The sequence below is a fragment of the Chiloscyllium plagiosum genome, chromosome 18 (genome assembly GCF_004010195.1).
Source record: "Chiloscyllium plagiosum isolate BGI_BamShark_2017 chromosome 18, ASM401019v2, whole genome shotgun sequence".
Taxonomy (NCBI): domain Eukaryota; kingdom Metazoa; phylum Chordata; class Chondrichthyes; order Orectolobiformes; family Hemiscylliidae; genus Chiloscyllium; species Chiloscyllium plagiosum.
Genome location: NC_057727.1, coordinates 7,301,149 through 7,323,599, shown reverse-complemented (window position 1 = coordinate 7,323,599; position 22,451 = coordinate 7,301,149). Strand labels below are relative to the sequence as shown.

The 22,451-nt window shown below is 44.3% G+C and overlaps 1 protein-coding gene across 1 annotated transcript in view; it reads left to right on the top strand.

The window, feature by feature from the left end:
* Positions 1 to 22,451, top strand: part of LOC122559238 (collagen alpha-1(VII) chain-like) — a 135,765-nt gene that overhangs the window by 60,194 nt on the left and 53,120 nt on the right. The window contains exons 4-9 of the mRNA XM_043708619.1: positions 4,376 to 4,535; positions 7,086 to 7,179; positions 7,290 to 7,451; positions 9,396 to 9,559; positions 13,636 to 13,765; positions 16,047 to 16,166. Of these exons, the coding sequence (XP_043564554.1) occupies positions 4,376 to 4,535; positions 7,086 to 7,179; positions 7,290 to 7,451; positions 9,396 to 9,559; positions 13,636 to 13,765; positions 16,047 to 16,166 (830 nt within the window). The remainder of the gene's footprint in view (positions 1 to 4,375; positions 4,536 to 7,085; positions 7,180 to 7,289; positions 7,452 to 9,395; positions 9,560 to 13,635; positions 13,766 to 16,046; positions 16,167 to 22,451) is intronic.

The window sequence follows — 22,451 nt, the reverse complement described above, 5'->3', positions numbered from 1 at the left end:
TCGGCCCATGATGTTGTGCCGAGACTTAATCCTAATGTAAAATATAGTAACTTAACCTACGTACTCCTCAACTCATTTCTATCCATGTGCGTGACTAGCAGTCGCTTAAATGTCCCCAATGACTCTGCTTCCACCACAGCTGGCAACGCATTCCATGCATTCACAACTATCTGCGTAAAGAAGCTACCTTTGATGTCTCCTCTATACCTTCCTCTTAATATCTTCAAACTATGACTTCTCGTGCCAGTCAATCCTGCCCTGGGGAAAAGTCTCTGGCTATTGACTCTATCTATTCCTCTCATTATTTTGCACACCTCGATCAGGTCTCCTCTCTTTCTCTTTTTCTCCAGAGAGAAAAGTCCGAGCTTATTCAACCTTTCTTCATAAGGCAAGCCCTCCAGTCCAGGCAGCATTCTGGTAAACCTTCTCTACACCCTCTCCAAAGCCTCTGTATCTTTCCTATAGTAGGGCGACCAGAACTGGACACAATATTCCAAGTGTGGTCTCATCCAGGGACTTGTAGAGCTGCAGCAAAACCTTGTGGCTCTTAAACTCGATACCTCTGTTAATGAAAGCCAAAACACCGTATGCTTTCTTAACAACCCTATCCACTTGGGTGCCAACATTGAGGGATCTATGTACTTGCACACCCAGATCCCTCTGTTCCTCCACACTGCCAAGAATCCTGAGTTTAATCCTATATTCAGCATTCGAGTTCGACCTTCCAAAATGCATCACTTCGCATTTATCCAGGTTGAACTCCATCTGCCATTTCTCAGCCCAGCTCTTCATCCTGTCTGTCGCGCTGCAGCCTGCAATAGCCCTCGATACTATCGACGACACCCCCAACCTTTGTGTCATCTGCAAATTTACTAACCCACCCCTCAACCTCCTTATCCAAGTCATCTTTAAAATCTACAAAGAGCAAAGGCCCAAGAACAGAGCCCTGCGGGACCCCACTCAACGCTGACCTCCAGGCAGAATACTTCCCATCTACAACCACTCTCTGCCTACTGTCAGCCAGCCAATTCTGAATCCAGATAGCCAAATCTCCCTGTATCCCATACTTCCTAACTTTATGAATGAGCCTACCATGGGGAACCCTATCAAATGCCTTGCTGAAATTCATATATGCCTACTGCTCTACCGTCGTCGACCTGTCTTGACACTTCCTCAAAGAACTCGATAAGATTTGTGAGGCATGACCTGACCCTCACAAAGCCGTGTGAAAATTGTTTTAGATGTTGTCAATGAAGGACAGCATGTAGGTGAAAAGTTGGAGGTGATCAAGGATATTTCTTTGGACAGCAACAGAAGTAAGTGACGCAAGATTAGAAAGGGAAGTGTTTGCTTGTGATTCCTTGGCTGGGATTAGGAGGGTAAGATTGGAACCAGGCAGGTACATTTTCAGCGAGTTAACTGAATAGGTGACATTGAGTGGGTGAAACGCTGCAGACAGGTCTGGAAAGTTGAGGAGGATAGTTTATGTTTTGGCACTGCCACACAGGCCATTATAGTTGTAGATTCTCCGAGTAGTAGAAATTGTCTTCTCTGATGATGATCAACAGAACCTTGTGGAACATTTTAACTTCCAAGAAGCAAAAAAGAGCATGTGGCTGAGAAGATAAAATGTAAAAAGGTTTCTAACCATGACCGTAACCCATCTCTAACGTAACAAATATCAGCTTGGCGCCTGTTGACGAGTGGTTGAAATGTGACTGCAAACCGTGCCTGTGGTGATTGTCAGTCGTTGGTTTCCTGTCTAAAAGGAAACTTTGGGACATTGAATTGTTGTGGAAATTTAATGTGCTTTGAAGTCAGTGAAGTATCTTTGTCACAGTGATCTGTTTGGCTGTATTTCCTGTATTATATGTGTGCACAGCAACTTACCTTTTGATTATGGTCAGAGAATGTGTTTGAGATGATTTTAGTTGAGGGGTCAGTGTTGAGCAGAGCAGTGGTGAGAGTCCCTCTTTTCTCTTCCTTGTAATAATGGCTGTGGGATCTTTGTCAATGAGAGGGCAAACAATTATACCCTGAGAAAATCTTGCTTTAAAAAGATAGGAATTGGGTTCATTAAATTGACCTGCAGATTGCCAGGGCCCCACCTGCATCTGCTATGAGATTACAATGCATTGCTGGTGTTCGAGATTGCAAGCAGGACATGTCAAAGTAACAAAATAAAAATAGGAATTACAGGAGATACTCAGCAGCTCTGGCAGCATCTGTGGAGAGAAAGCAGAGTTAATGTTTCAAGTCTAATAACTCTTCATCTGAACCTGGAGACGGACCTAAAACATTGACTCTGCTTTCCCCCCCCCGCTGATGCTGCCAGACCTGCTGAGTTTCTTCAGGAATTTCTGCTTTTGTTTAGATTTCCAGCATCTGCAGTTCTTTGCTTTTGTATTTTATGTGTCAAGATAAGATGCTGTCTCCACCTCTTTCCAAAACAAAGATTGATGTGGGATTGCTTATACTTGACTGTGTGTGCCTCTCTAATGAAGACAATGAAATCTCCAGTATAGCAATTAAATTTTAACAGACATTGGGGCGACATTAGTCAGTCTGTCAGGGGGGGTCATCAAAGTTTGGCTGGTCCCTGTTATGTATCTTCAGAGGTTTTTAATTAAAACCTACATCTTTGACCAAGCCCTGTCACCCCACCAACTATCTACTTGTCTCAATGTCAGATTTTATTTGATATTCCTGCAAAGCACTTTGGAATATTTTATTTTATTTGGGGCATTGTATGAAACTAAGTTTCAGGTAGACAGGACAGTTTAGAAAGCATTTCCTCCAGTTGCCTTTATCGGTCAGAGTATTGCGTACAGGAGTTGGGAGATCAGGTTGCGGCTGTACAGGACTTTGGTGAGGCAACTTTTGGAATATTGTGAGCAACATCTGGTCTCCAATCTATAGGAAGGATGTTGTGAAACTTGAAAGGGTTCAGAAAAGATTCACCAGGATGTTGCTAGGGTTGGAGGGTATGAGCTATAGGGAGATGCTGAGTAGGCTGGGGCTGTTTTCCCTGGAGCGCTAGAAGCTGAGGGGTGACCTTTATCGAGATTTGTAAAATCATGAACATAGACAGGGTAAATAGACAAGATATTTTCCCCAGGGGAGGGGAGTCCAGAACTAGAAGGCATAGGTTAAGGGTGAGAGGGGAAAGATTTAAAAGGGACCTAAGGGGCAATCGTTTCACACAGAGGATGGTGCATTTATGGAATGAGCTGCCAGAGGAAGTAGTGGAGGCTGGTACAATTACAACATTTTAAAAGCATCTGGATGAATAGGAAGGGTTTAGAGGGGTATGGGCCAAATACTGGCAACTGGGACCAGATTAATTTGGGCTATCTGGTCAGCACTGACGAGTTGGAATGAAGGGGCTGTTTACAAGCTGTACATCTCTCTGATTCTAATTTGCTGTTCTATGTGCCACCAGCTGGCAAACAGCAGGAGTGTGCAGAGCTGCTATTGTTACTTCAGTTTAATAGCATTGTCATTGGACTGGAAAGGTTAACTCTGTTTTCTCTGCATGGTTGCTGAGTTTCTCCAGCAATTTGTATCTGTTCTGTGTCGAGCTGGCTGTTTAGGGTAAATTTCCTTCAGATTCGCTCAGGTGATGTTGATGTTGCATCTCGGTTAGTTTGGCATGTTGGTACTCTTTAGGAAACGTTTGTGATGATGCTGCTCCTTTTCAACAAGGTTATACTGTCCTTGGCCTTTTTAATTTCCAGAGAGGTTGTCAAAGCAGTGTTTCTGAAAAGTCTAGGTTTGAAGAGTTTTAGGGCCAGCTGACAGGCAAAAGGCTTACAAGTTTAAACAAAAATATTTATACAATGAAAGGGGAGTGGCCAGTTCTCCCAGCTCAGCTTTTCTCTGGTTTGGTTTGGTTTGGTTTAGTTTGGGTTTAGCAGTCTGACTGTTCACTGAAAGCAGTCAGTCAGTTGTGAAGCAGCTAGACCCACAGAACCAGGTCCATGCTCATCCTTTCTCTCTCTGACATCTCACCTATAAGACCATGTTTGATTTTTACCCTTTTTGCCAAGGGATGTTTATGGGGATTGTTGCAAGTATTTGGAACAGCACTTAAGTTGGGATGATCTGTTGGGTTTTTGGATAGGTTGAATTATTCTATATTTTGTTCTCTTTTGTTTCATGTGGTAATCTTGTAAATAAGTTCTGTTTTGTTTAAAACTAAGTGATTGGCCTAGCTGCATCATTCCTGGAATATCCACTTTATACCTGCTTAAAACAACTAGTCAAGTTAGGGTCCAGTCGACTTTCTTGAAATGTTTAGAGGGGCCTGGCCTGGTTCATAACAACAGCATCTGTTTTAGATCTGGAATGATTTGTCTTTTTTGCTTTGAAAAAGGATTGAATTCTCTTTTGAGGACCACAGCAACGGATCCCAAATACTGACTGCCATCCGCAATTTGCGTTATAAAGGTGGGAACACAAGAACGGGGGCGGGACTGAAATACGTAGCAGACAACTTCTTTGGATCTGCTAAGCTGAGGCGTGCTGTGCCCAAGGTGAGAGCACAGTTCCCACTCTGAATATGTATCCATTTAACTATCTCGTGCACCTTTTAATCTTCCACATTCACTACTTCTACTTCTGATGTACAATGTGTACCATTGCAGTACAACAACTCTCAAGGGTCTGCCAACAGCACCTTCCAAAGCCCTGCTCTCTACCATCTAGAAGGATGAGGACAGCAGATACATGGGAACACCACCTCTTGCAAGTTCCCCTCCAAGCCACTTACTGTCCTGACTGGAAATATATTGCCGTTCCTTCACTGTTTCTGGGTCAAAATTCTGGAATTTTCTCCCAAAGCAGGAGTCTACCTACAGCACATGGACTGCAGCAATTCAAGATGGCAGCTCATCCCCACCACCTTCCCAAGGCTAATTCAGGTCAGGCAATAAATGCTGGCCCAGCCAGCAATGTCCATGTCATGCGAGTGAATGTGAAAAATCAGGCATTGTCTCTCTGTAGGAAGGGTAGCGTCTTGGAGCCTTAAAAATGAAACAGTTAAATTGCCCTGAAATAACGTCGGGAATCACAGGTTATAATTATGGAGGAATAATACTTGAATAGTTCGGATTTTTATTTCTGATCATAGAAAGTCAATTGAAATGCCAACCTATAGAAATAAAGGCTGGATTCCAAATGTGAATACATTTGGCTAATTGGACACAAAGTCCTGGTTAGACCATACCTGGAAATCAATGTTCTGGGCATTGTATTCTAGGAAGGATGTATTGGCTTTGGAAGGAGTGCATCACAGATTGACTGACTGGAATTTTCTTTTTCTAATATTCGTTTACCTAATGAGTGCTAGACCAGCATTTATTACCAATCCCTAATTGCCCGGGGGGGCAGCAGAGAGAAGTTAAAAAATCAGTTACTTTGCTGTGGGTCTGGATTCACATGTAGGTCAGATTAGGTAAGGATCGCCATGGGCGGCACGGTGGCACAGTGGTTAGCACTGCTGCCTCACAATGCTGGAGACCCGGGTTCAATTCCTGCCTCAGGCGACTGACTGTGTGGGGTTTGCACATTCTCCCCGTGTCTGCGTGGGTTTCCTCTGGGTGCTCCGGTTTCCTCCCACAGTCCAAAGATGTGTAGGTCAGGTGAATTTACCCCTTACCTAACTCTACAGGTTCTACCTAACCTGTAGAGTTAGGTAAGGGGTAAATGTAGGGGTATGGGTGGGTTGTGCTTTGGCGCGTCGGTGTGGATTTGTTGGGCCGAAGGGCCTGTTTCTACACTGTAAGTAATCTAATCTAATTTCCTTCCCTAAAAGATTTTAATGAGCCCAGTGGTTTTTTTTCCAATTGACAATGGAGTCATGGTCATCATTTGACTCTTTATTTTAATTCCAAACGTTCATTTATTTCAAGCTCCATCTAGTGTGATGGGATTTGAGCCCAGTTCTCCAGCATGTTATCTGGGTCTCTAGTTTAACAGCCCAACAATAACACCACTCGGCCACTGCTTCCCCATATGTTGTCAAGGGTGCCAACAATTAAGTTTATGAGGGAAGAACATATACCCTTGATGATGTGTCCTGGAGTAAAGAACATTTAAAGGTGACTTAATTGTGGCTTTTTGGAAACCGGGTGGGTAGATAGAAACTGTTTTCAATTGTAAAGGAGTCTAGTCAGAATATCAATGCCAGGGATTCAGCAGAGAAATTAGAAAGGCAAATTAGAAATTCTTCAATTCAAGGGTAGAGTAGGAGTGTGGAACTCTGTTCCTCAAAGCAGTGGCTACCAACTTGATAACTTGGAATCCAGGATTGATAGACCTGAGCCAGTCAAGGGTTGGGAGAGGTGGAGATCCGTGTGTGTGTGTGTGTGAGAGATCTCAATGGAGAGGGCTGAATGGTCTTACTGCTGTCCCTTGTAACATGTAGGTGTGACCCTCTTTGGCTCAACTTAAGGATCTTACTCCCAGATCCAACGAGGTAAACCAGACCCATTTGACTTGGCTGTTCTCCCCTTAGCCAATAAATATAGCCGTTGCATAATAACCCTCAGCGGAAGACTCAGCATTGGCCCCCAGCAGAAAAGCAACCATCAGTGAGTTGGATAATACTAGTTTTAGGTGAGTATACCTGCTTTCCTTGCTGTGCCCAGCTATCGGGTTGGCATTTGAAAGCTGGTAGAAAGACTGGAGAAGTAAATTTTTTAAAAATTCATTTGTGGGTCTTGGCCGTCGCTGGCTGGGCCAGCATTAATAGCCCATCCCTAGTTGCCCCTCGAGAAGGTGGTGGGGAGCTGCCACCTTGAATCACTGCTGTGGGTTGATCCACAATGCCCTTAGGGAGGGAATTCTAGGATTTTGACCCAACGACTGTGAAGGAACAGTGATGTATTTCTAAGTCCGGATAGTGAGTGGCTTGGAGGGGAACTTGCAGGGGGTGGGATCCCAAGTATCTGCTGCCCTTGTCCTTCTATATGGAAGTGTTTGAGAGTTTGGAGGGTGCTGTCTAAAGATCTTTGGTGAATTAGTAAAATAGAATATAAATTACTTTTGTTTAGACACTTAAGGCCTTATGTTTTCTGTTTCAGATTGCTATCTTGATAACAGATGGAAAATCACAGGATAACGTTGATCGACCAGCCTTGAAACTACGGAGCCAAGATGTTAAATTGTTTGCAGTTGGTATGTTCTACTTAAGATTGTATTTGAGTGAGAAACAAGCAATGGTTTCTGACTCTGAATGCTCGCTTGCCTGCAGCACTGACATGCGAATGTTCACTCCTCCTCCCCAGGGATAAAGAATGCCGATAAGAAGGAACTTGATGACATCACCTCAACACCTGCGAAGGAATATTCCTTCTTTGTGAATGACTTTAAGATCCTCCGGACTCTCACTCCACTCATTTCAAGGAGGGTTTGTTCCATAACCGGGGGAACCCTGGATGCACCAGAGGGTAAGAAGGGATTTCCCTTGTGGAGATTATCTTACTGTCTGGTGCCCGCTGTGGCCAACAGCCCCTGTGATTCCTAAATGTGCTTCCTAGGCTATTGGGAACCCACAGACACAATATGTTTCTTGGGGCAATTGGTGGCAATTTTACTTTCGGAAGAGCCTCTGCTTTAGTAAAGAAATAGAAAGCTGGAAGAACACAGCAAGACAGGCAGCATCGGGAGGTGGAGAAGTCAACGTTTTGGGTATAACCCTTCAGGAGTAGGTGTGGTGTTTGGGGGAGCTATAGCTCCCTGCTTTAGCTTGCTTCTGCATTGTAACAACATTGTGTCTTGCTTAAGTCAGAAGGAAGTCTTTTCAGCCCGTTGTGTCTGCAGCAGCTCTGAGTGGCTGTCTCACTGGCACCTTAGCTCAGTGGTTAGCACTGCTGTCTTGCGGTGCCAGGGACCTGGTTTGATTCCACTCTTGGATGTCTCTCTGTGTGGAGTTTGTGCATTCTCCCCATGTCTATGTGGGTTTCCTCCCAAAGTCCGAAGATGTGCAGGTTAGGGTGAATTGCCATGCTAAATTGCCCATAGCTTTCAGGGATGTGTAGGATAGGTGTATTAGTCAGGGGTAAATGTAGACTAATAGGGAATGGGTCTGGGTGGGTTACTCTTCGGAGGGTTGGTATGGACTTGTTTTGCCGAAGGGCCTGTTTCCACACTGGCGGAATTCTGTGATTCTGTGTTCCATTCTCTTACCTTCTCCCTGTAACCCTGAACATTGTTTGTTTTTTTTCAAAGAATCGTTTAATCCCCTTTTGAATTCCTTGATCAAACCTGACTCCAGTACACTTGGAGCCAAACTTCCAGCTGACTCGGGCACTATGGGTGAGCTGCCAATAGTGTGGAGTCTGCTCTTCCCAGCATCCCACCCTAGTAATGCTGATCCATGTATGGTCCTCAAGACAGAGTAGTCTTGCTGCTGGCCCAGCATTTACTGCCCGTCCCTAGTTGCCCTCTAAGGTGGTAGTGAGCTGCCTTCTTAAACCACTGCTGCAGTCCATTTAATATAGATACACGCGCAATGCCATTAGAGGGACTTCCAGGATTTTGACCCAGTGACAGTGAAGGAACGGTGATATATTTCCAAGTCAAGATCGTGAGTGACTTGGAGGGAATTTGCATAGTGGTGCTTTCATGAATATAGGAAGGATGTTATTAAACTGGAAATGCTGCAAAAAACGATTTGCAGGGATTTTAACCAAGACTGGGAGGTTTGAAGTATAAGGGGAGCCTGGGTACGCTGTGACATCTTTCCCTGGATTGTAGGAAGCTGAGGCTTAGAAGTCTATAAGATCATAAGAGTCATTGATAGGATGAATACCCAAGGTGTATTTTCCCCAGGATAGGAGAGTCCAAGACTGGAGGGCATTGGTTTAAGTTGAGAGAGAAAAGATTTAAAAGGGACCTAAGGGGCAACTTTTTCACACAGAGTGTGGTGCGCGTATGGAATGCGCTGTCAGTGGAAATGGTGGAGGCAGGTACAATTACTGCACTTAAAAGGCATCAGGACAGAAACATGGATAGGAAAGGCAAAATGCAGGCAAATGGGACTAATTCATTTTCGGAAACCTGGTCAGCATGGATGAGTTGGGCTGAAGAGCCTGTTTCTGTGCTGGATGACCATCTGCTGCCCTTGTCCATCTCGATGGAAATGGTCGTGGGTTTGGAAATTGCTGTCGAAGAAGTCTTGATGAATTTCTTGCTCGATGAGTTCCCTTCCCAATACAGAAATCCTCTCAATGGAGAAACCACAATGAATGACCATTCGGTCCATTATATCTGTGCTGCCTGCAAGTGCATCTGGCAATGCATGTGCTCCCTCTCTGCTGTTTTTGGATCTTTATAGACTGTTTTACAACCTAAAAATAGAATAAATATAATTGTTTCTGTTATGTTTTCAGTTACTCAAGTGCCTAATGGCCCCTCAAATCTGATCTTCAGCGACGAAGGCTTTGAATCAATGCGAATTCGATGGACTGCAGCACATGGGCCTGTGACAGGATACAAAGTTCAGTACACCCCCTTCAGTATTCTGGGCCTCCCAATCTCTGCGGAGCTCCGAGAGGTTAGTGTCCGACCTTGAGGTCCCTACCCTAACCGCGCTGTCTACCAAAGACAGAGTGATTCATGGGACGCTCTTCGGAGGGTTGCTGTGAACTCGATGGCCACTGTAGGAATTCTATGATCTATACTGGTCACAACAGCACCGACTCCACATATGGCTCAACTGGGTGACTTAGTTTGGAGTATTGCTTTCTTTCCAATGAAAAAAAGAGAACATTGGAGCCCACATTGAGAGGATATTGTAAAGATTCTCAACAATGATGTCTTTAAAAAAATTAAACTTGATTTATACATGACATTCCTGAACTCAGGACAGCCTGAAATGCTTTATAACTACAAAAGTCCTTTCAATATGTGATCACTGCCACTGTGGAGCCAATTTGTCCACATCCAGCTCCCACAGAGAGCAAAGTAGCACTGACCAGATAATCTGGTTTTGTGGTGTTGGGTTGAGGGGTAAGTGTTGGTCAGGGTCTCATATTCCCCTGAGAAGGCAAACATGGCTGAGCTTTTCACCTGAAAGGCATCTGCTCCATCATCGCAGGGCTGTGTCATTGCCATGCTGGCTGGGTCAGCCTTGAATTCAAACTCACTGCTCAGTATGGTTCAGAAGTGCAGCACGGTGGCACAGTGGTTCGCACTGCTGCCTCACAGCGCCAGGGATCTGGGTTCAATTCCCACCCCAAGTCACTGTCTGTATGTGTGGGGTTTGCATATTCTCCCCGTGTCTGTGTGGGTTTCCTCCACATGTTCTGGTTTCCTCCCACTATCCAAAGATGTGCAGGTTAGGTGAATTGGCCGTGCTAAATTGTTCATAGTGTTAGGTGTATTAGTCAGGGGTAAACATAGGGGAATGGGTCTGGATGGGTTGCTCTTCGGAGGATTGGTATGGACTTGTTGGGCCGAAGGGCCTGTTTCCGCACTATAGGGAATCTAATCTAATGCTGAAGTAAATTTTAATTCATCCTCAAACCAGGGTGGTTAAATTGGTTGATTTGATTTTTGTTGTATTTGTTTTTTTTATTGTCACCTTTTATTGTGTAAAAGTACAGGAATACAATGAAAATTGTATAGTGTCACCACACAAGATGCCATCTTACGTTCAAGTGCTTGGGTACAAAATCTTAAGAATAAGGTAGAAAGAAAGAACAAAGTTTACATAGTTAAGCATTGCAGTAATTTGTGAGAGGGATCAATATCATGAGGGGCATGGATAGTGTAAATAACCAATAACCACGGTCTTTTCCCCAGGGAATGGGAGGCCAAAACTAGAGGGCATAGGTTTATGGTGAGAGGGGAAAGATATTCATGAGAATGGTCCCAGGAATGAAAGGCTTAACATTTGAGGAATGTTTGAGTATAGACCCAGAGTCTTCAATGAAGATAGAAGGATGAGGGGGGATCTGATTGAAACTTACAAAATGTTGAATGGCCTGAACAAAGTGGACATTGGGAAGAAGCTTCCATTCTCAGGAGAGATGAGCCCCCAAGGGCATAGCCTTAGAGTAAAGGGAAGATATAAGGAAAAACTTCTTTAGCCAGAGAGTGGTGAAACTGTGGAATTCGTTGCCATGGAGAGTTGTGGAGGCCAGGTCATTCTGTGTATTTAAGACAGATATAGATTATTTCTTGACTGCCAAGGGGATCAAAGATTATGGGGAGAAAGTGGGAAAATAAGGTTGAGAAACTTACCAGCTGTGATTGAATGGCAGAGCAGATGGGCTGAATAGCTTACTTTCTGCTCCGTTGGTCTTATAAAAGAGACCTGAGGTGCAGCTTTTTCATAGAGAGGGTGTGTGTTGTGTGTGAAAATGGTAGAGACAGATACGATTACAACATTTCAAAGGTATGTGGACAGGTACGTGGATAGGAAAGATTTAGAGGGATATGGGCCTAGTTTAGTTGGTCAGCATGGACAAGTTGGGTTGGAGGGCCTGTTTTCATGCTGTCTGACTTTGTAGGACACTGAATGACTGACTATTTTCTGTAAGTGAAGCAATGAAGGGTCTTGGCTGAGGCCTGTGCCTCTACTCCAGTGAAGTTTGAGAACAAGATGACAAACTTATTGCAACATACACGATTCTTCGAGGACTTGACAGGGTAGGTGCAGTGAGATTGTTTCCACTTGTGGGAAAACCTAGAATTAGAGTTTGATCTCAAAATGAAGGGTGGCCAAGGAAGAATTTTTTTTTTTGAGGCTGGTGTATCTGTGGAATTCTTTCCCCCAGAGGCCTGTTGAGGCCATGTCATCAACATATTTCAAGCTGAGAGATTTTTGATCAGTTAGGGAAGTAGTAAGAGGAATTGGTAGGAAGTGGAGTTGAGGATTGTTGGATTTGTAGCTCTGGCAGCATCTGTGGAGAGAGAAAAACAACAGTTAAAATTAAGTCTGATATCACTGTTCTTCAAGGAGTTATCTTCTGAACATAGGCAGGGTTTGGAGCCAAATGGGGCTAGATCAGTTTAGGGTATCTGGTCAGTGTGATTAGATTAGAGTCCCTACCGTGTGCAAACAGGCCCCTCGGCCCAACAAGTCCACACTGACCCTCTGAAGGGTAACCCACCCAGATCCGTTTTCCTCTGACTAATACTCCTAACACTACGGGCAATTTAGCATGACCAATTCACCCGACCTGCACATCTTTGGACTGTGGAAGGAAACCAGAGCAATGAGAGGAAACCCCCGCAGACACGGGGAGAATGTGCAAACTCCACGCAGACAGTCGCTCGAGGCAGGAATCGAACTTGCGTCCCTGGCGCAGTGAGGCAGCAGTGCTAATCACTGAGCCACCGTGCTGCCTACGTGTGGACCGAAGGGTCTGTTTCCATGCTGTATAACTTGATGACTCTCTGACTCCTGAAGTAGAGTAAACCAGACTTGAAACATTAAACTCTTCACAGATGATGCCTGACCGACTGAACATATTCCGTGCTTGTGAAGTTCTGATGAAGGGTCACTGGACTCTAAGTATTAGCTTTGCTTTCTCTCCCTAGATGGTCAGTGCAACATCGAGGGCCGAAGGGCCTGTACTGCACTGTAACGTTCTATGTAATGTTCTATGTCCTATGCCCCAGGACCTGCTGTTTCTCCAGCTATTTGTTATTCTTTTGAATATTCTCTGTATTTGTTTCAAAGAACATTTCTTGTTAAGTCCGGAAACTGCTGTCTGTGTTAACCTGCATCTTCCTGACAGATTAAATTGGCAACTCTGTGTACTTTGATTGTTTTTTAAGAAACTTTTATGATAACTCCTGAAATAACAACAAGGCTTGATTTCCAGCACACTCCCCCCAGTAAGGCAGAACAACTGACAAAGGAGAAAAAGAGCATAGGAGGTAGACAGGAAAGTAAAGGCCATAGTCAGTTCATTCATAATCGTATTCATAAGACCATAAGACCATAAGACATAGGAGCGGAAGTAAGGCCATTCGGCCCATCGAGTCCACTCCGCCATTCAATCATGGCTGATGGGCATTTCAACTCCACTTACCCGCATTCTCCCCGTAGCCCATAATTCCTTGTGACATCAAGAATTTATCAATCTCCTGCCTTGAAGACATTTAGCGTCCCAGCCTCCACTGCACTCCGCGGCAATGAATTCCACAGGCCCACCTCAGCCGTTCCTCATATGTTAGACCTACCATTCCAGGGATCATCCGTGTGAATCTCCGCTGGAGATATATGGCTACATCATATATCTGAATGGGCTACTTCTGCTCTTAATTTGTGTGTTCATATCTTTTGCACTGCTAATGGGTGGCATGGTGGCTCGCACTGCTGTCTCACAGCACTAGAGGCCCGGATTCAGTTCCCACCTCAGGCAACTGTCTGTGTGGAGTTTGCAAATTCTCCCCGTGTCTGTGTGGGTTTCCTCCCACAGTCCAAAAATGTGCAGGTTAGGTGAATTGGCTGTGCTAAATTGTCCTTGTGGGGAGGAGACAAGGAACCCACAACTCCCAGCCAAAATCCACCTCTGTGTGTACTGGATTAACATTGGGTTTAATGGTGTGAGTGTTGTAGCATTTGCTTTTTACTTTTGCTGAGTATTGTGTTTTGATGTTTTTGTTTTTGACCAGATTACTGTCCGTCCAGGTGAAAACTCTGCTCTTTTACAAGGACTGAAACCTGCAACTGAATATCTGGTCACAGTGATAGCTCAGTATGCAAACAGTATTGGGGAATCCACTGCAGGCAAGGGCAGGACAAGTGAGTATCTTTAATTGATTCCATTTGAAGTTCGATCTTCGGTTGCTCCTCCGCCAACCCTCTTAGATTTGCTTAAGATCATTGGACTCAACCTAATGGATGTGGAAATGTGGATATGTTGTCGTAAAACACAATTTTGACACTTTGTTCGCAACCAATATGAGAGTTAAGTTAAATATGATGGTAAATTAGTCTTATTACCACAGACGAAGCTTGTAATCTCTTCAGTATAGAAGATTAAGAGATGATTGAATTGAGATGTTCAAGGTGCTCTCGGCTATGATAGGGTTGATATAAAGAAACTGGTGGAGTGAGGCCAGAACAAGGGGACTTCTCCTTTAAAATTAGAGCTGGACCATTCTCAGGAAATAATGAGAGAAATCCTTTTCTAAAGGAAAGTGGAGATCTAGAACACCTTTTCTGCAAAATGCTGGTGAGGGATCAATTGAAAATTCCAATGCGGAGATTGATAGATTTTTACTTGACGAGGATATTAGTGGTTAAAGAACAAAGGTCGTTGGTACTTTAATTGCTTCCGATCAGTAATTGATTGGTGGAACAGATTGGACAAAGGGCTGCACTGCAGGCAGAAGTGAGGACTGCAGATGCTGGGGATTAGAGTCTAGATTAGAGTGGTGCTGAAAAAGGCAGCATCTGAGGAGCAGGAACATCGACATTTCGAGCAAAAGCCTTTCATCAGGAAGGGCAAGCATTGTCTCCTGTTACAATCTCGATAAAGTCCGATGGCTTTTTAAAGGTGATATAAATTCCACTTTTTTCCATCTGTTTGTGGGATTGCTAGTTAGGGCAGCACTTATTACTCAGCCTGAATTTCCAGAGGGCAGTTAAGAATTAATCCCATTGCTGAGCGTCTAGATTAGGCCAGACCAGGTTAACCCCAGAAGCACTTTTGGTGAACCAGGTGGGTTTTCAGAGCTATTGACAGTGATTATGCCGTCACATTAGGCTAGATTGTTGTTCCAGATTTTCTTATTGAATTAAAATGTCACCATCTGCCATGGTGAATTCAAACCCATTACTAGGGGATATTAGTGTGGGGATCTGGATTACTTCAAGAATGACACTACCACCACGTCACTGCCTGCTGCAAAGCACTGCATGATATTTCACATTTTCAGACGGTTGACTGTAACAAATTAAAATCAAGATCAACGAAACAATACTTCATCGAGAACCAATGCACTAAGTTACAAAAAAGCTACTCCAATTGATTTTTTTAATATAGTGTTTGCAGCATGCAGGCAGGCCTTTCAGCCCATTGAATCCATGCTGACCCCTCCGAAGAGCATCTTCCTAACACAAATGAAAACTCCGTGCCACTTTTATGGTCCTGCGTCTAATGCCAAAGCACCTTCTGGTTTCAGTGGGTCTCTTATCCTTGACTAGAGTGAGTGTACCAATGGGCTCTTAAACAAAGCCCCTTCACTCAATTTCTGAGCAAACTCCAGTGGACTTCCAGGGCAAGGCATGAACTGGCAATGTCTCTATCTTTAAATCTGCCCAAGCCTCACTGTCTCCAACGAGGAATTGATCCTCACCGCCATCCTCCTCGGTGGCTAAAACAACAGCAGTCATTTCCTCCTGCTTGGCATAGCAACTCCCGCTGTAGATCATCTGACTCTACATCGCTCTGTCTGAGATTCTGAGTATAGCAAGGTCGACTCCTTTGTGTCCAAGTGGTCAAATTTGCATCTGTTTTCCAATAGGTTTTGATCTGGACCTCAGTCCCCATGACATCTAGGTCACAGGAGCTAATCTTTGGGCAGTTTTTGGATGTCACATCCCCCTCTCTAAGCTATTCCATTTTACCTTGAATTAAAGGAGACAGTTTAAAATATTAGTCTTGTATTTGTCATAATCCTCTTGTTCTTTAATTCCACGTTGCAAGATTCAGAATTTTTCCAGTTTTAAATGTAAACCTAACTGTAGTAATCACAATTTGAAAATTCCTTGCATTTAAATTGTACCTTTTACCATATTAGGGCATCCTAAACTGTAATATACAGCCAATTAATTACTTTTGAATTGTAACCGGAGTGTTAAAGATGACGTAACTGTTAATTCGTAAAAAAAACAAGGCCCAACAATGAGATAATTAACCTGATTTTTTTTTGGTATGGTGTTGGTTAAATAATTATTCGCCAGGAAACTAGAAAATATGAAATGATGTTGAGGGGAGGTAATGCTTTGTTTTGTGAACTTATTGTGGTGTGATTTGCTATAATAGTGATGTCCTATGTTGATTCACTTTGTCTTTCAGAAACCCTACCTGGAGTTTCCAATTTCCGAGTGGCCAAACCTGGACACTTCCGACTGAAACTGGCGTGGAAACCTCCCGCTCTTCCTCTGCAAGGATACCGGCTGACCTACAAGACGAGAGGTCAGGGGGAATCTTTTTTAATGTTGAGTGCACAAGACAGGGGGATTTCCAAACCCATTGCTTTTTTAATTTTGTTATTCATTATGTGGGCTGTGGACGTTGCTGGCTGGCCAGAATTTTATTGTCTGTCCCTGGTTGCCCTTGTGAAGGTGAGCTGCCTCATTGAACCTCTGCAGTATGCCTTCTGTGTGTTGACCATTAGGGAGGGAATTCTGGGATTTTGACCCAGTGACAGTGAAGGAATGGCGATATGTTTCCAAGTTGGGATGGTGTGTGGCTTGGAGGGGAACTTGCAGAGGGTGGTGTTCCCATGTATGTGCTGCCCTTGTCCTTCTAGATGGAAGCGATCTTGGATTTGGAGGGTGCTGTTTAAGGGTCTTTGAATTTCTGCAGTACATCTTGTAGATGGCCTCCAACAGGACCCCATTGAAAATTGCAATGATCCCTTGGTGAGGCCTGTTAGAGTGGGGTGGGATGAGGGAATCTAGGAACAGCCCACTTGGGAAGCTATGTTCATTATTTTTCCCTTGATTTTGGTTTGATCAGTTTGTGGAGAAAATCTGGGAATTGAGTGGCAGAACTGGTCAATTTTTAGTCACTTTAGATTGAAATACTCTTCCTTTGCTAGTTGAGTTACCCAGCACGGAAACAGACCCTTCGGTCCAACCTGTCCATATCAGCCAGACATCCACAACCAGACATCTACTTTTGGCCCATATCCCTTAATACCTCTGGTTAACAAAAAAATATCTATTACTGATTTAAAATTAACAACTGGTCTAGCTTTCACAGTGGAAGAGTGTTCCGAAGCTCTACCACCCTTAGTGTGTACAAGTGCTTCCCAACGGTCTGACCCTAATTCTCAGACTATACCCCCATAGAATCGCCCAACCTGTAGACTTTATCTTTATCTACCCTGTCTTTTCATATGAATAGCTTGAGGACTTCAATCAAATTGCTCCCTAAACCTAAATTCTAGAAGATAAAAGTCAAGCTAGTACAATCTCTCCTCATACCTTAACATAAGGGGTAAAGTTATCATTCCAGTAAACTCTCCAAGGGCCAAATTATCCTTCCTAAGGTGTAGTGGCTTGATCTGCTCGCAGTACTCAGAATGGCATCAAACCAAGGTTTTATATAACTGCAGCATAACTTCTATATCCTTATACTCCTGTCTTCCAGATATAAAAAGCAGCATTCCATTAACTTTCTTGATTTTCTGCACCTATTTCTGACAATTTAAAGATCTATATGAATAGACCAAGTCTCTTTGGACATCCATTGTACTTAATTTCAAACCATTTAGAAAATACTCAAATCTCTCAATTTTCAGTGCAAAGTTGCTAACCTCACACTTGCTTATGCTGAATTCCATTTGCCAGAGTTTTACCCATTCACTTAGTCTATCAGTATCCCTTTGTAATTTCATACTGATATCTACATTGTCTACAAAGCCGCCTAACTTTGTGTCATCAGCAAATTTGGATGTTTGTTTGTCATTGTGGGAGTAGCGAAGAAATTCCTCGGTTTTTAAAACCATGTACAAGCTCCATCAGTTTACTACGGCAGGAGTCAGGTCTGCGGTTGTGAATTTTAAACTGGGATTGTAATTTGTGAAAGAAAATGTGAGGATTAATGGCTAAAGTTCCACTTGGAGCTCCAGGGCAGTCGTCAACTCCGGACTTCACTGTGTCATCACCCAACCCCACTTGGGGAGCTATGTTCATTATTTTTCCCTTGATTTTGGTTTGATCAGTTTGTGGAGAAAACCTGGGAATTGCGTGGCAGAGCTGGTCAATTTTTAGTCACTTTAGATTGAAATACTTTTCCTTTGCTAGTTGATAGGGACATGGAGTTGCCCAACAAGGGAATAGACTCTTCGGTCCAACCTGTCTATGTCAACCATACATCCAAAATTAATCCAGTCCCATTTGTCAGCATTTGGCCAATATCCCTCCAAACCCCTCCTATTCATGTACCCATCCAGATACCTTTTAATTGTTGTAATTGTACCAGCACTCCTCCACACCCTCTGGTAGCTCATTCAATACACACAACGCCCTCTGTGTGAAAATGTTGCCCCTTAATTCCCTTTACTCTTCTCACCTTAAACCTATGCCCCCGAGTTTTGGACTCCCGACCATGGGGAAAAGACCTTGGCAATTCAACCTATCCATGCCCCTCATGATTTTATAAACCTCTATAAGGTCCCCCCTTAGCCTCCCATGCTCCAGGGAAAACAGCCCCAGCCTATTCGGCCTCTCCCTGCAGTTCAGACCTCCCAACCCCAACAATATCCTTGTAAATATTTCCTGAACCCTTCTACTTTAACAACAAGCAGGGAGACCAGTCCCACCCTGTACATGGAAAAAGTTGCCCCTCAGGACCTTTTTTTATATCTTTCCCCTCTCATCTTAAACCTATGCCCTCTAGTTTTGGACTCCCCCATCCTAGGAAAAAAGACCTTAGCTATTCACCCTCTCCATGTCCTGGCAGACTCACCAGTCTATAGAAAATAAAAACTGAAAGAACTGCCGATGCTGTGAATCAGGAACAAAAATAGAAATTGCTGGAAAAACTCAGCAGGTCTGGCTGTATATTTGATGAAAAAAAATCAGTTAACATTTCTGGTCCTGTGATTCTTCCTTAGAACTGGATCGGACCGGACCAAAACTCTGATTTCTGTTCACAGTTTCTGCCAGACCTGCTGAGCTTTTCCAGCAATTCCTGTTGTTGTCACTAGTCTCTTGTGCTGGAGAAACTCAGCAGGTCTGGCAGCACCTGATGGAGAGATGTTGTGAAACTTGAAAGGGTTCAGAAAAGATGTACAAGGATGTTGCCAGGCTTGAGGACAGAAAAGATGTACAAGGATGTTGCCAGGCTTGAGGATTTGAGCTACAGGGAGAGGTTGAATAAGCTAGGGCTGTTTTACCTGGAGCGTCGGACGCTGAGGGGTGACCTTATAGAGGTTTACAAAATCATGAGGGGCATGGATAGGATAAATAGACAGTCTTTTCCCTGGGGTCGGGGAGTCAGGAACTAGAGGGCATAGGTTTAGGGTGAGAGGGAAAGATATAAAAGAGACCTAAGAGGCAACTTTTTCATGCAGAGTGTGGTACGTGTATGGAATGAGCTGCCAGAGGAAGTGGTGGAGGTTGGTACAATTTCAACATTTGAGAGGCATTTGGATAGGTATATGAATAGGAAGGGTTTGGAGGGATATGGGCCGGGTGCTGGCAGGTGGGACTATATTGGGTTGGGATATCTGGTTGGCATGGACAAGTTGGACCGAAGGGTCTGTTTCCATGCTGCACATCTCTGACTCTTTGAGGTGGAAGAATAGAGAGGGCAAAGGAAGTTCAGGGATGCTCTAACAGGCTTGGTGTGCCTGAGCAATCCTGTTTGTGGATATTGGGAAAGCGGTGGATTTCAACAAGGACATTAAGGTCCCACCTGAGAGACTCGTAGAGGTGATGAAGGCTCTCAGGATCCAGTGTAACTTGGCAAGATGGACCTGAAATTGGTTTAGGGACAGGAGACAGAGGATGGTACTTGTGTGACTGACACCGGTGTCCTGTGGTATACCACAGGGATCAGTGCAGGTCCCTCATTGATTGCAATATATATAAATGACATAGATGAGAATGTCGGGTGGACAAGAAGTAAGTTTGCAGATGACGCCAGAATTAGCTGGGTAGTTAATAATGAGAAAAAAGGTCTTAGGTAATGAGAAGATATAGACTGTTGGTCAGATGGACAGATCAGTGGCAGGTGGAATTCAAGGATGGCACAGTGGTTAGCACTGAAGCCTCACAGCGCCAGGGACCCAGGTTTGATTCCAGCCTCAGGTGACTGCGTGCAAACTCCACACATTCTCCCCGTGTCTGCGTGAGTTCCCTCCAGGTGCTCTGGTTTCCTCCCACAGTCCAAAGATGTGCAGGTCAGGTGAATTGGCCATGCTAAATTGCCCATGGTGTTAAGGTGCATTAGTCAGAGGGAGATGGGTCTGGGTGGGTTGTTCTTTGGAGGGTCAGTGTGAACTTGTTGGGCTGAAGGGCCTGTTTCCATACTGTAGGGAATCTAATCTAAGCCTTGAAAGTTTGAGGTGATGCAGTTTGGGAGAAAGATGATGACGAGGGAGTAGTCAGTAAGTGGCAAGACACTAGGAAGTTGGGAGGAACAGGGGAATCTTGGGGCGCTTACTCACAGGTCCCAAAAGGTAGCAAGGTAGGCTAATAAGGTATTTAAGAAGGCACATGGGGCACTTGCATTTATCAGTTGTGGCCTATTTTATAAGAGCAGGGAGGGTATGTTGGAGCTGTGCAGCATGTTAGGTAGGCCACAGCTGGAGTACTGTGTGCAGTTCTGGTTGCCATACTATCGGAAGGATGTGATAGGTCTGGAGCAGAGATTTACCGGGATGTTCCCTGGGGTGGAGCATTTCGGAGATGGACAGGCTGGATAAGCTTTGGTTGTGTTCCCTGGAGCAGAGAAGGCTGACGGGGGGGGGTTACCTGATAGAGGTGTGTAAGGTTATGACAGGCTTGAACAGGATGAACAGAAAGCAACTGTCCCCTTTGTTAAAGAATCACTAACAAAAGGGGTATAAAGTTTAAGGTGAAGGGCAGGAAGTTTTAAAGTGGATTTGAGCATTTTTATTTCACCCAGAGGGTGGTGAGGGTCTGGAAGAATATTGATGTAGAAAATATCAATATTTAAAAGTATGTGGATCGACACTTGAAGTTTCATAACATTCAAGGCTATGGGCTCAGTGCTGGAGAAGTGGGATAGGTTGGTGCACACTCGATGGGCCAAAGTGACTGTGTGGTGTGACCCCATGACTGTAAGCGGGTTGCCTGAAGTTAGGGAACAGTTAGGTGGGTCAGAACAGAGGAGAGATCTTCAGAGGAGATGAGGTCATTGACCGTCTTGTTGTTCAGTGGGATCGTAGTGCAGGGAGAGGTCGCAGGAAGTGTCTGAGGGTTCATGTTCTCAGTACGTCTGCCTCGCTAGATTCCCTTGCAAATCCCATTTATGAAAGCCACAGTGGGTTTGAATGTCAATGTAGAGCCATCCTATTCAAGTTGGACAGGGTTGAATACTTGTAAGTGATAACCCGCCTAGATTCAATCTTTCATGGCCTGCAGGTAATTCCAGTATCTATTAGCCACTCCTAATTGGCTTTGAGGGCAATGGCAAACCAGGTGGGTTTCTATAAACAAGTGGGAAAAGCTTATTGGTCACCATTGCCTTTTACATTAGCACTCTCAATCCAGACTTTTAATTTAAATTTTGCCAGATGCCATGAAGAGATTTGAACTCGTGCCCCAGAGTGGCTTTTGGATTATTAGCTCAGAGTCTTAAACACTGCACCGTCATCACCCTGTGTCATATTTTATGAAACAGGCACCATACCAACAGAGGAAGTCTGTATGTATCTGTTTGTGTAGCTTCAGGCTTTTGATTCCAAAGCAAAAGGAAACAAAAAAGATGGGAATGTTTTCTTTTCCGTTGTTTGAACAGAAACCTCGAGGGACTGATTCTTTCTTTCAGGAGGCAGGGCTCAATTATCCAAACACTGGGGCGTGCCCTGGATTGATCTCTCACCAAAGGGAAGAACTGATTCATATAAAACGTCAAAAGTTTTCAGGTCCACGGTTTGCTGCATCTGGGTCAGGTGTCAGTGATGTGCAGAATTTCAACAAGAAATGTACACCTCCAACACAAAGCATCGCTCTGCTATGGATTAATATTGTACTGACATCTCAAACAAAACCTCATGCAAGCTGTTGGAGCTCTGTTTCTCCAGATAAAACTTTTGGTGGAAACTTTTACATGTTCTTGTTAACTGCTGTAGTCATCTGTGCTCTCTTGTGATCAAGCCAGGACTTTTTTTTTCCCTCCGTTAATTAGTTCATGGTGTGCTGGTGGGTCAGCATTTACTGAGCTGAAAATGTGTTGCTGGAAAAGCGCAGCAGGTCAGGCAGCATCCAAGGAACAGGAGAATCGACACTTCGGGCATAAGCCCTTCTTCAGGAATGAGGAAAGTGTGTCCAGCAGGCTAAGATAAAAGGTAGGGAGGAGGGACTTGGGGGAGGGGTGTTGGAAATGCGATAGGTGGAAGGAGGTCAAGGTGAGGGTGATAGGCCGGAGTGGGGTGGGCGCGGAGAGGTCAGGAAGAAGATTGCAGGTTAGGAAGGCGGTGCGGAGTTCGAGGGTTTCTAGGCGGAAGATGAGGCGCTCTTCCTCCAACCGTCGTGTTGCTATGATCTGGCGATGGAGGAA